The sequence below is a fragment of the Erinaceus europaeus genome, chromosome 4, assembly GCF_950295315.1.
Source record: "Erinaceus europaeus chromosome 4, mEriEur2.1, whole genome shotgun sequence".
Classification (NCBI taxonomy): Eukaryota; Metazoa; Chordata; class Mammalia; order Eulipotyphla; family Erinaceidae; genus Erinaceus; species Erinaceus europaeus.
Genome location: NC_080165.1, coordinates 23,055,079 through 23,070,534, shown reverse-complemented (window position 1 = coordinate 23,070,534; position 15,456 = coordinate 23,055,079). Strand labels below are relative to the sequence as shown.

The 15,456-nt window shown below is 49.0% G+C and overlaps 1 protein-coding gene across 1 annotated transcript in view; it reads right to left on the bottom strand.

Moving 5' to 3' along the window:
- Window positions 1–15,456, bottom strand: part of CACNA1I (calcium voltage-gated channel subunit alpha1 I) — a 101,082-nt gene that overhangs the window by 30,415 nt on the left and 55,211 nt on the right. The window contains exons 6-8 of the mRNA XM_007519388.3: window positions 12,788–12,880; window positions 9,898–10,210; window positions 143–552 (exon numbers count right to left, since the gene is read on the bottom strand). Of these exons, the coding sequence (XP_007519450.2) occupies window positions 143–552; window positions 9,898–10,210; window positions 12,788–12,880 (816 nt within the window). The remainder of the gene's footprint in view (window positions 1–142; window positions 553–9,897; window positions 10,211–12,787; window positions 12,881–15,456) is intronic.

Below are 15,456 nucleotides of genomic sequence, written 5' to 3'. Positions count from 1 at the left end.
AGCATCTACTCTGGGCTGCTGAGAAGGGAAGGAGCCACTGTCCTTATTCTCAGCCCCAGGAGGCCAGGTCCACCCGTTCACCCCACCTCCCACACTGGGTCCTGGGGGGCTGTCAGGATAGGGTGTCAGGCCCCCCACTGGCCTGCTCATGGTGCTCGATGCCCATGCTGACAGTGTTGACCAGGATGGCCATCATGATGCCGCGGTTGAAGTACTTGCTGTCCACGATGCCACGCAGCTTGGCTCGCGTCTCCCGCCATACAGCCCCGCACAGTTGGGCAGGCCCATCCACTGGCTCCTCCTCGTCCTCCTTCCCCAGCTCCGAGGAGGCCCCTTCCTCGCTGCTCTGGCCACTGGCCCTATCGTCGTCAGCCTCTGCACGGCCTGAGACCATGGAAGAACCTGAGTCCTCCTGGCCCGAGTCAGTGCTGCCCGGGCCAGCCTCATGCAGACAGCGGGGGCAGCTGGCAGGGTCGGAGGCCAGTATGGCAGAGATGGGCTGCACCATCGTGTGGGGAGTGGGATCCAGGGGCATGTGTCTCAGGCACAGTCCTAGAAACAGACAGAGTGCTGGGGCAGTATCATTGCATGCAGGGACATTGCCTAAGCCCACAGCATCTGCCTGGGGTACATGTTCCCAGTGGAAAACCCAACCTCAGAGCCCAGCTCACGAAAGCAGGGGCAAGTCACCACCAAGGCTATGGGGGCTCTGACCGCTCTGATCCCTCTGACGCATGAGGATAGTGCCCAGGGCATATGTCCGTGCTGGCTGCACTTGCTCAGCCCAGGCCTGGCCCATTGCCTGGGGTAAGTGACAAGACAGAGTCACTAGGGGCCCCAGGGGGGCCTCCAACCTCCTGAGTTTAGAGAGCACAGGCCCCTCAGGGGCAGGTGAGGAATTCTCAGCATTCAGGGCTCCTCCTGAGTGTGGGACTAGGAGTGTGACCTGAGGAAGGAAGGGCCTGGAGCTCTGGGGTGGAGGAGCAGGGCTGGCACAGGGTGAGGAGGGGTCAGGAGCCCAGAAGGCCTGGAGAAGCCTGTGCCTGCTCGGATCTGAGTGCTTCCGAGAAATTTCAGAGTAACTTCTCTCTGGGAGGCTTGCTTTCTCCCTTATGCTGGTGTGTATATATTTTTAGAGTAAATCCATTTTGCTTGTGTATACCAAAATAAAAATAAAAGGAGAGGTGGCATGAGTAAGGGCCCAGGGTCAAACCCAGCAGCACATCTCACAGAGCATGCTCTGATGCCTCTCTCTCTCTCCCCCCTCCTTCTCCCCCTAACTCTCCCCCTCTCCCCCTCCCCTTCCCTCATCCCCTCTCCTCTCTCTCATAAAGTAAATATATATGACCAGGAGGTGGCACACCCAGTTAAGCTCACAAAGTACTAAGCTCAAGGACCCACAGAAGGATCTAGGTTTGAGTCCCCAGCTCCCCATCTGCAGGGGGGAAGCTTTGAAAGCAGTGAAGCAAGTCTGCAAGTATCTATCTTTCTCCCTCTCTATCTCTCCCTCCGCTCTCAATTTCTCTCTGTTCTATCAAATAAAATAGGAACAGTGGCTGCCAGGAGCAGTGGACTCATAGTGCCAGCACCAAGCCCCAGTGGTAACTCTAGAGGCACATAAATTAATAAACAATAAAATTAAAGGTCAGACAGTAGTACAGCAGGTTAAGTGCACATGGCACAAAGCACAAGGACTGGCATAAGGATCTTGGTTTGAGCCCCCGGCTCACCACCTGCGGGGGGGGGCGAGGGGGTGCTTCACAAGCAGCAAAGCAGGTCTGCAAGTGTCTATGTTTCTCTCCCCCTCTCTGTCTCCCCTCCTCTCTCAATTTCTCTCTGCCCTATCCAACAACATCAATGGCAACAATAACAATAATGACAGCAACAAGGGCAACAAAAAATGGAGAAAAATGCCCTCCAGGAGCAGTGGATTTGTGGTGCTGGCACCGAACCCTAGTGATAACCCTGGAGGCAAAAATAAATAAATGAATGAATAAATAATAAAATTAATTTATTTATTAAAAGCAGAAGAAAGAAAAAAAAGCATGTAAGGAACCTGGCAATAGTTCACCACAATAGGACGCATGCCGTGCTGTGTGTGAGGCCCTGGGTTTGAACTCCAGCACCACACAGAAGCTCTGAGGACAACAGCAGGCAGCATCCTGGATGGGAGAGTGGTTGCTATGGTGTCTTCCCTCTCTCTGTATCTGTCACAGAAAGAAAGGAAGGAAGAAAGGAAGAAGAGAGGAAATAGAAAATTGGGTCTTGACTTCCGGAGGCAGGGCTATGAGCAGCAGCAGATCTCTCTCTCCTCTCCTCTCCTTTCCTGGATCAACTAGGAATACCAAAGGAAACCACATGGGACCACAACAAGACAGGACTAGAACGACTACAGGAACCCACCAAAGCACCGGTGAGTGCAAACACACATTGCTGGTGACAGAGAGGAGCCTAGGGAGAGACTAAGTGGCTGGTAACAGCCCGGCGGTTTATCAGTGGAGACACCACCTCCAGTCTGTTCCACCAACAAGGGGACAGCTGAAGGGAGGAGAGGACTCCCCAGAGACTCACCAAGTGCAACTGTGAGTCTCCATTGCTACTGCCCTCAGAATCTGGAGCAGCAGCAGGGAGGGTCACTGGGGGACAGAGATCTATCCAGGAAACTCAGGAGAAGACCTATACCTCGGTGGCATAGCTGTGGGGCTATGGAAGTCTCTTTGCATAACCACTGGACTATCTCTGCCACACCCTGCCTTATCTCTTGGTCAGGAGTCAGTGATTAAGCTAAGAAGACTACTTATAGTTTAGAAGCCCTCAGGCTCCCATAGCCTACAGAGAAGAAAAAAAAAAAAAAAAAGAGGCTTTTACACCACTGAGCTCCAACTCAGGGATTAAAATACTATTGAAACAACTGTTAACTTCCACCACTGTGAACCCTTTAATTACCTTACTTAGAAACAAGTCAATCCAGGAAATAGTGATCAGTAAGAGAGGGAACTCATAACATAATATATAAAATGGGTAAACCAACAAGAAGAAATATTGGAGAAACTAACCAGGACAACAGTCCAGCTAAAAGCCCCCCAAACGGTGAAGCACAAAATAACAAGTTCAACATCCAAACATTAGCTAAGGAAATAATAACAGGAGTGAGTAAAGAGTTTTAAAGAATTGTAATCAGAAATACAGGAACAATGAATGAGACTCTGGAAGAAAACATTAACTATCTCAAGGTTATTAGAGAGATGAAAGCTGAAATACCTGAGCTAAGAACACAACTAGTTGAACAAGCAAAAACAGTATCAGAACAGGGCAAGAAAATAGATGAACTCCAGAAAACAACAGAGGGTAGAGAGAATAGAATCAATGAGGCTGAAGACAGAATTAGCAAGATCGAGGATGAATTAGAAACAACTAAAAAAGAAGTAAGAGATCTCAAAAAGAGATTAAGAGATGCTGAAAACAAAAACAGAGACCAATGGGATGACTTCAAAAGAAACAATATATGCATTATTGGCTTACCAAAGGAAGAAAGAGAGGGAGAAGAAGAAAGCATTCTTCAGGCCATAATAGCTGAAAACTTCTCTAGTCTAGACAACATCAAAGACATAAAGATTCAAGAAGCCCAGAGGGTCCCAAACAGAATTAACCCAGACCTAAAGACACCAAGACACATCATATTTAGAATGGAAAGGAATAAGGATAAAGAAAGGATCCTGAAGGCTGCAAGAGAAAAACCAAGAGTCACCTACAGAAGAAAACCCATAAGATTAGCAGCAGACTTCTCCACACAAACACTACAGGCCAGAAGAGAATGGCAAGATATCTATTGAGTGCTCAATGAGAAAGGCTTTCAGCCAAGAATACTATATCCTGCTAGACTGTCATTCAGACTAGATGGAGGCATCAAAACCTTCTCAGACAAGCAACAGTTGAAGGAATCAACTATCACCAAGCCTGCCCTGAAAGAAGTTCTGAAAGGTCTTCTATAAACAGTCAGACTATCATAAATAGGACATATATCAAAACACTCTAAAACTCTGCAAGAATGGCGTTAAAATATCTTCAATCTTTGATATCAATAAATGTGAATGGCCTGAATTCACCTATTAAAAGACACAGAGTAGGAAGATGGATCAGAAAACACAACCCAACAATATGTTGTCTACAGGAAACCCACCTAACTCAACAAGACAAACACAGACTTAAAGTGAAAGGATGCAAAACTATCATACAAGCCAATGGCCCACAAAAAAGGGCAGGAGCAGCTATTCTCATATCTGAGATGATAGACTTTAAAATAGATAAGATTAAAAAAGATAGGAGTGGAAACTACTTAATGCTCAGGGGATCAGTCAATCAAGAGGACTTAACAATTATTAACATCTATGCACCCAATGAGAAGCCATCTAAATACATCAAACGTCTACTGAAAGAGCTACAGCAATAAATTAATAGCAACACAGTCATAGTAGGGGACTTCAACACCCCACTCTCTCAACTTGACAGATCATCCAGGCAGAAAATCAATAAAGACATAAGGGAGCTAAATGAAGAGATAGATAAACTAGAACTATTGGACATTTTCAGAGTCATTCATCCCAAGAAACTGGAATACACATTTTACTCAAATCCACATGGGTCATTCTCAAGGATAGACCATATGTTAGGCCACAAAGATAGCATCAGCAAATTCAAGAGCATTGAAATCATCCCAAGCATCTTCTCAGACCACAATGGAATTAAACTAACAATTAACAATCAACAAAAGATTAGTAATAGTCCCAAAATGTGGAAGCTCAATAGTACACTTCTTAACAACCTCTGGGTCAAAGAGGAAATAAAGGAAGAAATCACAATGTTTCGAGACTTCAATGAAAATGAAGACACAAGCTATCAAAATATTTGGGACGCAGCTAAGGCAGTACTGAGAGGGAAGGTCATAGCTATACAAGCACACATTAGGAAACAAGAAAAAGCACAAATAAACAGCCTGATTGCACATCTTAAAGACCTAGAAGAAGAAGGACAAAGGAACCCTAAAGCAACCAGAAGGACAGAAATCACTAAAGTTAGGGCAGAAATCAATAACATTGAGAATAAGAAAACCATACAAAAGATCAACGAAAGTAAATGTTGGTTCTTCGAAAGAGTGAACAAAATTGACAAACCTTTAGCCAGACTCACAAAACAAAAAAGGGAGAAGACCCAAATAAATCGGTTAGTAAATGAAAGAGGAGATATCACAACAGACACTGCAGAAATTCAACATATCATGCGAGGCTTCTATGAACAACTATATGCCACTAAGCTAGAGAACCTGGAAGAAACAGACGATTTCCTAGATACCTACCAACTTCCAAAACTAAGTAAAGAGGAAGTGGATAACATGAACAGGCCCATCACAGCTAATGAAATTGAAACAGTTATCAAAAATCTTCCCAAAAATAAAAGTCCTGGACCAGATGGTTTAGCAAATGAATTCTACAAAACCTTCAAAGAAGAACTAATACCTCTACTTTTAAAAGTCTTCCAGAAGATTGAAGACACTGGAATACTCCCTGCCAGCTTCTATGAAGCCAACATCATCCTGATACCAAAAGCAGACAGGGACACAACCAAAAAAGAAAACTACAGACCAATATCTCTGATGAATATAGATGCTAAAATACTGAACAAAATTCTAGCCAACCGGATACAGCAGTACATCAAAAAGATTGTTCATCATGACCAAGTGGGGTTTATCCCAGGCATGCAAGGTTGGTTTAATATACGTAAATCAATCAATGTGATCCACCACATCAACAAAAGCAAGACCAAAAACCACATGGTCATATCAATAGATGCAGAGAAAGCCTTTGACAAAATACAACATCCCTTTATGATCAAAACACTATAAAAAATGGGAATAGATGGAAAATTCCTGAAGATAGTGGAGTCTATATATAGCAAACCTACAGCCAACATCATACTCAATGGTGAAAAACTGGAAGCATTTCCACTCAGATCAGGTACTAGACAGGGCTGCCCACTATCACCATTACTATTCAACATAGTGTTGGAAGTTCTTGCCATAGCAATCAGGCAGGAGCAAGGAATTAAAGGCATACAGATTGGAAGAGAAGAAGTCAAACTCTCCTTATTTGCAGATGACATGATAGTATACACAGAAAAACCTAAGGAATCCAGCAAGAAGCTTTTGGAAATCATGAGGCAATACAGTAAGGTGTCAGGCTATAAAATTAACATTCAAAAGTCAGTGGCATTCCTCTATGCAAACACTAAGTAGAAGAAATTGAAATCCAGAAATCAATTCCTTTTACTGTACCAGCAAAAACAATAAAATATCTAGGAGTAAACCTAACCAAAGAAGTGAAAGACTTGTATACTGAAAATTATGAGTCACTACTCAAAGAAATTGAAAAAGACACAAAGAAGTGGAAAGATATTCCATGTTCATGGGTTGGTGGAATTAACATCATCAAAATGAATATACCACCCAGAGCCATCTACAAATTTAATGCTGTCCCCATCAAGATCCAAAGCAGATTTTTAAGGAGAATAGATCAAATGCTACAAGTGTTTATCTGGAACCAGAAAAGACCTAGAATTGCCAAAACAATCTTAAGAAAAAAGAACAGAACTGGAGGCATCATACTCCCATATCTGAAATTGTATTATAGGGCCATTGTCATCAAAACTGCTTGGTACTGGAACATGAATAGACACACTGACCAGTGGAATAGAAGTGAGAGCCCAGAAGTAAACCCCCACACCTATGGACATCTAATCTTTAACAAAGGGGCTCAGACTATTAAATAGGGAAAGCAGAGTCTCTTCAACAAATGGTGTTGGAAACAATGGCTTGAAACATGCAGAAGAATGAAACTGAATCACTGTATTTCACCAAATACAAAAGTAAATTCCAAGTGGATCAAGGACTTGGATGTTAGACCACAAACTATCAGATACTAGAAGAAAATATTGGCATAACTCTTTTCTGCATGAATTTTAAAGACATCTTCAATGAAACGAATCCAATTACAAAGAAGACTAAGGCAAGTATAAACCTATGGGACTACATCAAATTAAAAAGCTTCTGCACAGCAAAAGAAACCACTATCCAAACCAAGAGACCCCTCACAGAATGGGAGAAGATCTTTACATGCCATACATCAGACAAGAGTTTAATAACCAACATATATAAAGAGCTTGCCAAACTCAACAACAAGACAACAAATAACCCCATCCAAAAATGGGGGAGGACATGGACAGAATATTCACCACAGAAGAGATCCAAAAGGCTGAGAAACACATGAAAAAATACTCCAAGTCTCTGATTGTCAGAGAAATGCAAATAAAGACAACAAGGAGATACCACTTCACTCCTGTGAGAATGTCATACATCAGAAAAGGTAACAGCAGCAATTGCTGGAGAGGGTGTGGGGTCAAAGGAATCCTGCACTGCTGGTGGGAATGTCAATTGGTCCAACCTCTGTGGAGAACAGTCTGGAGAACTCTCAGAAGGCTAGAAATGGACCTACCCTATGATCCTGCAATTCCTCTCCTGGGGATAGATCCTAAGGAACCCAACATATCCATCCAAAAAGATCTGTGTACACATATGTTCTTGGCAGCACAATTTGTAATAGCCAAAACCTGGAAGCAACCCAGGTGTTCAACAACAGATGAGTGGCTGAGCAAGTTGTATATATATATATATATATATACAGAATGGAATACTACTCAGCTGTAAAAAACGGTGACTTCACCATTTTCAGCCAATCTTGGATGGACCTTGAAAAAAATTATGTTGAGTGAAATAAGTCAGAAACAGAAGGATGAATATGTGATGATCTCACAGGCCGAAGTTGAAAAACAAGATCAGAAAAGAAAACAGAAGTAGAACCTGAAATGGAATTGGCATATCTCACCAAAGTAAAAAACTCTGGGGTGGGTGGGTGGGGAGAATACAGGTCCAAGAAGGATTCAGAGGACCTATTGGGGGTTGTATTGTTAAATGGGAAACTGGGGAATGTTATGCATGTACAAACTATTGTACTTACTGTTGAATGTAAAACATTAATTCCCCAATAAAAAAAAATAGTACTTAAGAAAAAAAAAAGAAAAAAGAAAATTGGGTCTTATGGCCACACCACTCTCAACATGCCCAGTTCTGCCTGATCTTGGAAGCTAAGCAGGGTAAGGCCTGGTTAGTGCTTGGATAGGAGAAAACTGGGCTGGAAAGGCCACTCAGAGGGGGTACTGCACATGCGCAAGGCCCTGGATTCATTCACCAGTGCTGTACTCAAAAAGAAAAAAGAAAAGTACAGGGCCACAGATAGAGCTCCCTCACCAGGAAGGACGATTGCCTTGTGGTGCCTACATGCCAGGTTCACATTTCAGAACCACAGTGGCATGACGTAGCACTGGAGGATGGTCTAGTATTGTGACGTCTCTCCCTCTCTCAGTCTCTCTCTGTCTACCTGAATGAGAAGGCAAAGCAGAAACTTCATTTCCTGCCCTTCATTTCCACAATTGTCTCCGAATAATTTTCAACCTCCTGGACAATGCCATTCTCTGGACCAGGGTACACAGCCAGAAGCCCAGGGCTGGTGCCACCGAAGCCCAGCAGGAGAGTGAAAACTGCATCCCCTGGCTCCTGCTCCCGGGGATGAGGGAAAGACTTGCAGGCCCAGAGGCAGGCCAAGGCCTCCCTGCAGATGCCACCAGGGCTTCCCTCCAGGCAAGCTCTCTGAGCAGGCAGTGGGTGGCAGCAGGAAGCCCCTCCAAGTAAACATCCTTCTCCATATCAGCCAGGAGCTCTGGTGCCAGCCCTGCCCGGGCCCAGCTCCCCGTTCGTGTGCTGGGCCAGCCCACGGGCCACCTGGAGCCTCCTCCAGCACCACGCCTGGTGGCTGGCGCCGGGGATGATGGGTGGCAGCTCATCTCCCAGCTGGAGGAGGGGGTGCGACTCCTGCTTTTGCTGCTTCCTCATATTCCACAGGAGGGTGGGCTGGCCAGGGGCACCTGCTCTCACCTGGTGAGCAGCAGCAGTCAGGACTGGGGGGTGGGGTCACCTGCAGGAGGCCTGCACTTCCCCCAGAGTGGGGGAGGGGCTCAGCAAAGCCCAACGCTCCACACCCCAGCTGCAGAGTGTTCGCACATTGATTCACTGTGAGACTGGAAGCTGCTCTCTCCGTCTCCTCTGGACTTGATTTATTTACTTTTGCTTTTTTAATGCCACCAGGACTCTGTGCCCGCTGCTCCCAGCAGACTTTTCTTTTCTCTCTCTTTTTCTTTTTAGATAGAGCACGAGAGGCAGAGAGAGAAGGAAGCAGGGAAGTCACCACAGCACTGCTCCACTACTCATGAAGCTTCTCCCTTGCATGATGCTCCCACGTGGCATCGAGCTGAAGGCTCGAACCCAGATCCTCATGCACGGTAAAGTATATGCACTCTACCAGGTATACTCCACCAGCCAGCCCCTCCTCTGGACTTGAAGGAAGGTATTATCCACCCTGACTGACCCTCTTGGCACTGCGTTCCAAAGCAGAAGCACAGTGGAGGAGAGGGGGGATCCGGTCTGGTCTAGCCAGGAACTGACTCAGAAGCTGTTTGCAGTCAGCAGGGAGAAACAGCTGCAGGCCAGAGCAGGGTGGCAGGGTGATCACAGCCCCTTCACTGTAGTGGCCAGGAGGCCCAGCCCTGGGTGCTAACAAGTGAGCAGTGCCAGCGGAGCCTGCAACATGGCAGAGGAAGCTAAGATGGAGCGCAATCTCTCAAGTATGGACCCCAGGGGAGGGCCTGAACCTCAGCTGCCAGTACTAAGCCCAACAGTGCACAGGGTGGGACACACGTTGGGGTCTCCCTCCCAGGGGTACCGAGGCTACTTACTATAGTGCCTGGGCTCCTTGGCATGGGCCCCGGGCTTGGCGGAGGTGGGCATGTTTGGGCTGCAGGCCTGGCGCCGGCTCTGCAGGACCTGGTAGAGGCCCAGGGCGCGGCGCTTGGCCTTGCGCAGGATGTGGCAGATGTACTGGAAGATCTCCTCGTAGCAGTCGCCAGGCTCGGCATAGCTGGCCACCGTGCTGGACGACAGGTAGCGCTGCCGCTGCTCCAGCATCAGCCGGTGCTCCCGCTGCTTGGTCTCCGAGAACTGGGTCGCTATGACAACGAGGCACAGGTTGATCATGAAGAAGGAGCCCACCTGTGGCCAACGGGAGGAGAGGACAGGGTCGGTGGGGTCAGAGGTGGAAGGCAAAGAAGCGGGGTGTGTGAGATGGAGATAGAGGCAGGGTGAGAAGGAAAGGAACACAGAGACAGGAGGAAGGGATAGGGGAACAGAACCAAGATTACAAACCGGGACAAGGGCAGAGCAGGGACGCGGACAGTCAGGAGTACAGAGAGACAGAGAGACAATGACAAGGAGAGACACCAAGAGATCAAGGACAGAAAGGAAGGTGGGTGAGAGACACAGGGTATCAGGGGCAAGTGTAGACAGGGGAGACAACCAGGAAGTGAGGAAAGGACCCAGAAGGACAGGTAGGGACAGGAAAAACTCTCTGATGCCTTGCTCTGAAGAAGGCCAGGACCCCAGACAGAAGTGGCCAGGGCAACTCCCAATAGTCCCTCTCCCAGTCCAGGTCCCCTAAGTCCCTGGCCCTGGCCACAGCTGGTCTCCTGCCCAGGATCTCAGCGCTGAGGCTGGGAGAGAGGCCGCCCGAATCTCCGGGCCCTGCAGGAGTCTCCAGAGAAGATAAGAGGCGTGCTCCTCAGAAAGCCTTTATCTGTGCTCAGATGGGCCTCAAGTCCTTGGGCCAGTGCAGCTTCTTCAGCCACTGCAGGCAGAGTCCTATCTACCCAGTGTCTCTGAATGGCCGGCCAGCCAGAGGCCATGGCATTTCACCCTCCTCCAGGCTGCCCTCCAGGAGGGCCCCACAGCCCAGCTCCAAATTCCTTCTTCCCACCTCCCTACCCCCCCACAGCATAATAGAAATTGGGGTTCTAAGAGAGTATTGGGAGGGGCTCCCCTGGCCCAGAGACCTCTGGAAATTCCCAGGTGAAAGGATCTCCCACTCCTTCATGCTGTCGACTATCTCTCTCATGAGCACCTCTTGGAGATAGCTCTATACCAGGCCTGTGTGCAGGACATGGGGAAGGAGAGGGGTCCCAGGGCAGTGTGCTCAGGGACTCCCTCTTCACCCTGGCCTGTCTCTGCACAGCTGCCCCACCCCCTCCACACAGCCATTTCCACCAGAGGGGCCACTGGAAGGGTGAGGACCAAGCACCCTGGTGGCCCAGGCCAGGCTCCCCTCCTCTCTGGGGTTCAGGACAATGCCGGAGGGTTGTTTGGGCTCTGAGCTCTGGGCCCTCCCTAGCACCCAGAGACACTCGGCCCCCTAAGCCTCCGTGGCACCCTCTCCTTTATCATGGGCCCCTGGAGCAGTGGGGTAATGGGAGAGGGTCTCATCTGCATGGCGGGTGGAGGGGTGTCTGCAAACTTCAGCTCCATCCTAGCTGCTCCCCTGGGGAGCCCTAGGCTAGGGGTTGACCATGTCCCCCTTCACCATGGCAAAGAGCTTGCTCAAGGCCATGCTGGGAGATTCTGCTCCCAGATGCCCAGACTTTGCCCCACCAGCAGTATTGCCAGTCCCCCACCCTCACCCCCCCAAACTGGTCTTCTGCCCTCACTTGCAGACTTCTATCCAGCCTGAGGGCCCACCCCTTGCCAAAAAGCTCTCCCTCTGGCTGCTCTGCCATCAGCTCACCCAGAAAGCCTCTGTCCCATGCCCACTCCAGGCTGAATCAGAGTCATCCATCAGGTGTCCCCAGTTTCTCAGACTTACTTACTATGGGGGTCCCGAGATGCTCCCTTATCACTGCCCCCCTGGCCCATGAGACTGTGTGCTCTGAGAGGAAGGACCTGGTGCTCAGTCCCTGCACTCAACTCAGAGCCTGGCACAGTTCAGGCTGGCAAGTGGACAAGCTGGTGACTGAGGTGTGTGCTGAGCAAAGCCTGGAAGCCCTCTATGGACCCAAACCCCAGCCCCCACCCCACAGGAAAAGAGAAGTGAGTTCAACAGCGGATGCATCTCAGGATGCCTGCCTGCATGTCCTGAACCCCCCAAATGGAGGCGCCATCAGCGCAGGAGAGAAAGCTGCCCCCCAAGGTCGAGGTCACAGCTCCCAGACAGCGGGAACACCAGCAGTGGAGTAGCAGGCAGCTAGCAGCTGCTCTCCAGGGGGTGAATCACCTTGACATTTGCATTGGGGGGCAGGGAGTGCAGGCACCAGAGCCACAGTCAGGCAGAACTAGGTGGATGCAGTCGCTACTCTGGAAGACTGGAGGGTGGAAGACAGACAGGGCTGCCAGGAAGGGGCCCTCCATCTCCACATCACCCTGCCAGGCAGAAATGCCCTAGGAGGTGGCTCCCCACAGGGCTGCAGATCCCAGCACTTTCCCTCCCTCCCATCAAGGAGAAAGGGGGTTGGGGGACAGTCTTTGAATAGGCTGGAGGGTGGGGGGAGCACGGCAGCGGAGGTCATGCGAAGAATGCAGACGGTGAGGCAGAAAAACACAAGTGGGAGCAGCGGGGTGGGCTAAGTGCGCAGAAATGAGAAATGAAGGCAATCGGAAGTGATGAATGCTTCCAGAAGCCGTCCCTGACGAGCCCCTTCAATCACCCCCCAGCAGGCTTCCAAAGGCTCCCAGAGACGCCCCACCCCCACCCCTGGTCCTTAGGCCGTGAGCCCATCCAGACAGCACGGCTCCCCTGACACTTACTATGATGAGCAGGATGAAGTAGATGAAGTTGTAGAAGGAGTGTGCGTCCATCACATAGTACATGATCTCCACCCAACCCTCCAGTGTGATCACCTGCGGCAGACAGGCAGACAGGAGGGGGCTAGTTCAGAGAGGTGCCCGACTGGGGGCGGGGGGGGGGGGGGGGGCTTCACACACACTTGCATCTCCCACCAGAAGGGTGAGAAAGCCGAGGTTCGGAGAGGCTGGGGCACTTTCCCAATGCCACACAGTCAGGAGGAGCACAGCTGGACCGTGAACCCCTCACTCCAGAGCACCCACCCCCTTTCCAGGGTCAGAGCACTGAAGTCAGGGCCTCTGCCCGATGGACTCTGCTTACAGACTCAGAGCCTCAGCCTTTTCTTCAGAACATGAGGCTCACAAGGACACAACTCCCTTGAGTCCAGCAGTGTGACCAAGGCAAGGCCAGATAGCACTCTGCCCCCCCAGGTCACTTTCCCAGAGAGGAAGACCACCTGTCTAGTGGAGATTCCTTGGGACAGAAACAAAGCCCCCATGGTGGCACCATCACCTTTGTTTCTGACAAATGACAGAAAGGGAACACTCAGGTGCCATCAGCCTCCAGGGGAGGAGAGTCCCAAAGGTCACCCCACACCTGGCAGCTCTGAACTGTGACCCCACACACACCTGGGCAAAGCCTGGCCATCTCCTTGGGGGCTTGTGGGTCACCACACTTTGCTCCTCCCCACCAGGTGACAGAGAGGAGGTGACCCTCACAAAACAGGCATGGGCTAGTGCTCTGTTTACCCTTTCCAGACACTCAGCAGGGGAAGGACTGGGACCCCATTCTAGAGACGAGAAGACTGAGGTGTGGAGCCGAGAAGCCGCACATGAAAGACCTCCAGACCTAGCCCCCGAGGGCCAAGACCTGCCTTTGGCAGCAGTGTGATGTGTGACAGGTGCAGTGTCTGCTCTGGTGGTGGGAAGTGCAGGGGCACATAGTATGAGGGGCTGTGGCCTGAGACAGCATGTTTTATAGAACATCTCCCCAGGGCAGGGGAGATAGCATAATGGTTATGCAAAGAAACTATCATGCCTGAGGCTCCGAAGTCCCAAGTTCAGTCCCTGCACCACCATAAGCCAGAGCTGAGCAGGGCTCTGGTTAAAAAAAATAATAGGGCAGGGGTAGATAGCATAACGGTTATGCAAAGAAACTATCATGCCTGAGGCTCCAAAGTCCCAGGTTCAATCCCCTGCACCACCATAAACCAGAGCTGAGCAGTGCTCTGGTAATTAATTAATTAATTAATTAATAATAAAATCTCTAATAAATATTAGAACAGTAATTTCAAAGCACTCTGCCCTCAGCTGGCATTGCTTTGTGGCTGCAGGTGCATGGTGTCCTGAGTGATAGGGAGGTACATGTTCTGCTGATCTTTGCTCTCAAAATCAGAGGTTCAAGAGCCTCTGCCTACATCTGGGGAGATGGCTCAGCTGGCAGAGCACTGGACTTTCATGCCTGGAACCAATGCCCGCATCACATATACCAGAAGGCTTCTCTCTCTCTACCTCTCTCTCTCTCTCCCCCCCTCTCCATCTCCCTCTCCCTCCCTACCCCCTCTCCCTCTCCCTCTCCCTCTCTCCCTTTCTCTCTCCTCCACCTCATGTAAAACTCAATATTTTTCTTATATAAGATAACTTTTAAAAAAATTTTAAGCGGTAGCGCAGAAGGCTAAGTGCACGTGGCACAAAGCACAGGACTGGCTTAAGGATCCCGGTTCAAGCCCCTGGCTCCCCACCTGCAGGGGAGTTACTTCACAGGCGGTGAAGCAGGTCTGCAGGTGTCTATCTTTCTCTCCCCTCCCGTCTTCCCCTCCTCTCTCCATTTCTCTCTGTCCTATCCAACAATGACAACATTAATAACAATAACTACAACAACAATAAAAAAAACAAGAGCAACAAAAGGGAAATAAATAAATAAATAAATATAATTTTTTTTTTAATTTTTAAGCCAGGGGCTGGGTGGTAGCTCAGCTGGTTAAGCACACATGGTGCTAGGCGCAAGGACCAGTGTAAGGATCCCAGTTCCAACCCCCAGACTAACCACCTGCAGGGGAGTCACTTCACAGGCAGTGAAGCAGGTCTGCAGGTGTCTATCTTTCTCTCCTCCTCTCTGTCTTCCCCTCCTCTCTCCATTTCTGTCTGTCCTATACAACAATGATGACATCAATAACAACAACAATAGTAACTATAGCAATAAAACAACAAGGGCCACAAAGGGGAAAAAATAGCTTCCAGGAGCAGTGGATTCGTAGTGTAGGCACTGAGTCCCAGCGATAACCCTGGAGGCAAATAAATAAATAAAGCCTATCAAATGAAGTAGGAAGAAAGAAACCTCTAAAATAAAATAAAATAAACCTTTTAGATTTATTTATTTATTTATTTATTTATTATTGGATAGAGACAGGCAGAAATTGAGACGGGTAGGGGAGATAGAGAGGGAGAGAGACATCTGCAGTCCTGCTTCACTACCTGTGAAGCTTTCCCCCTACAGGTGGAGACCAGGGACTTGAACCTGGGTCCTTATGCATACCCTGGTTAAGTGCATACTGTAATGTATGCACTTAACCAGGTGTGCCGCCACCTGGCCCCCTAACATAAATTTTTAAAAGAGGCTGTGCCCCACACTC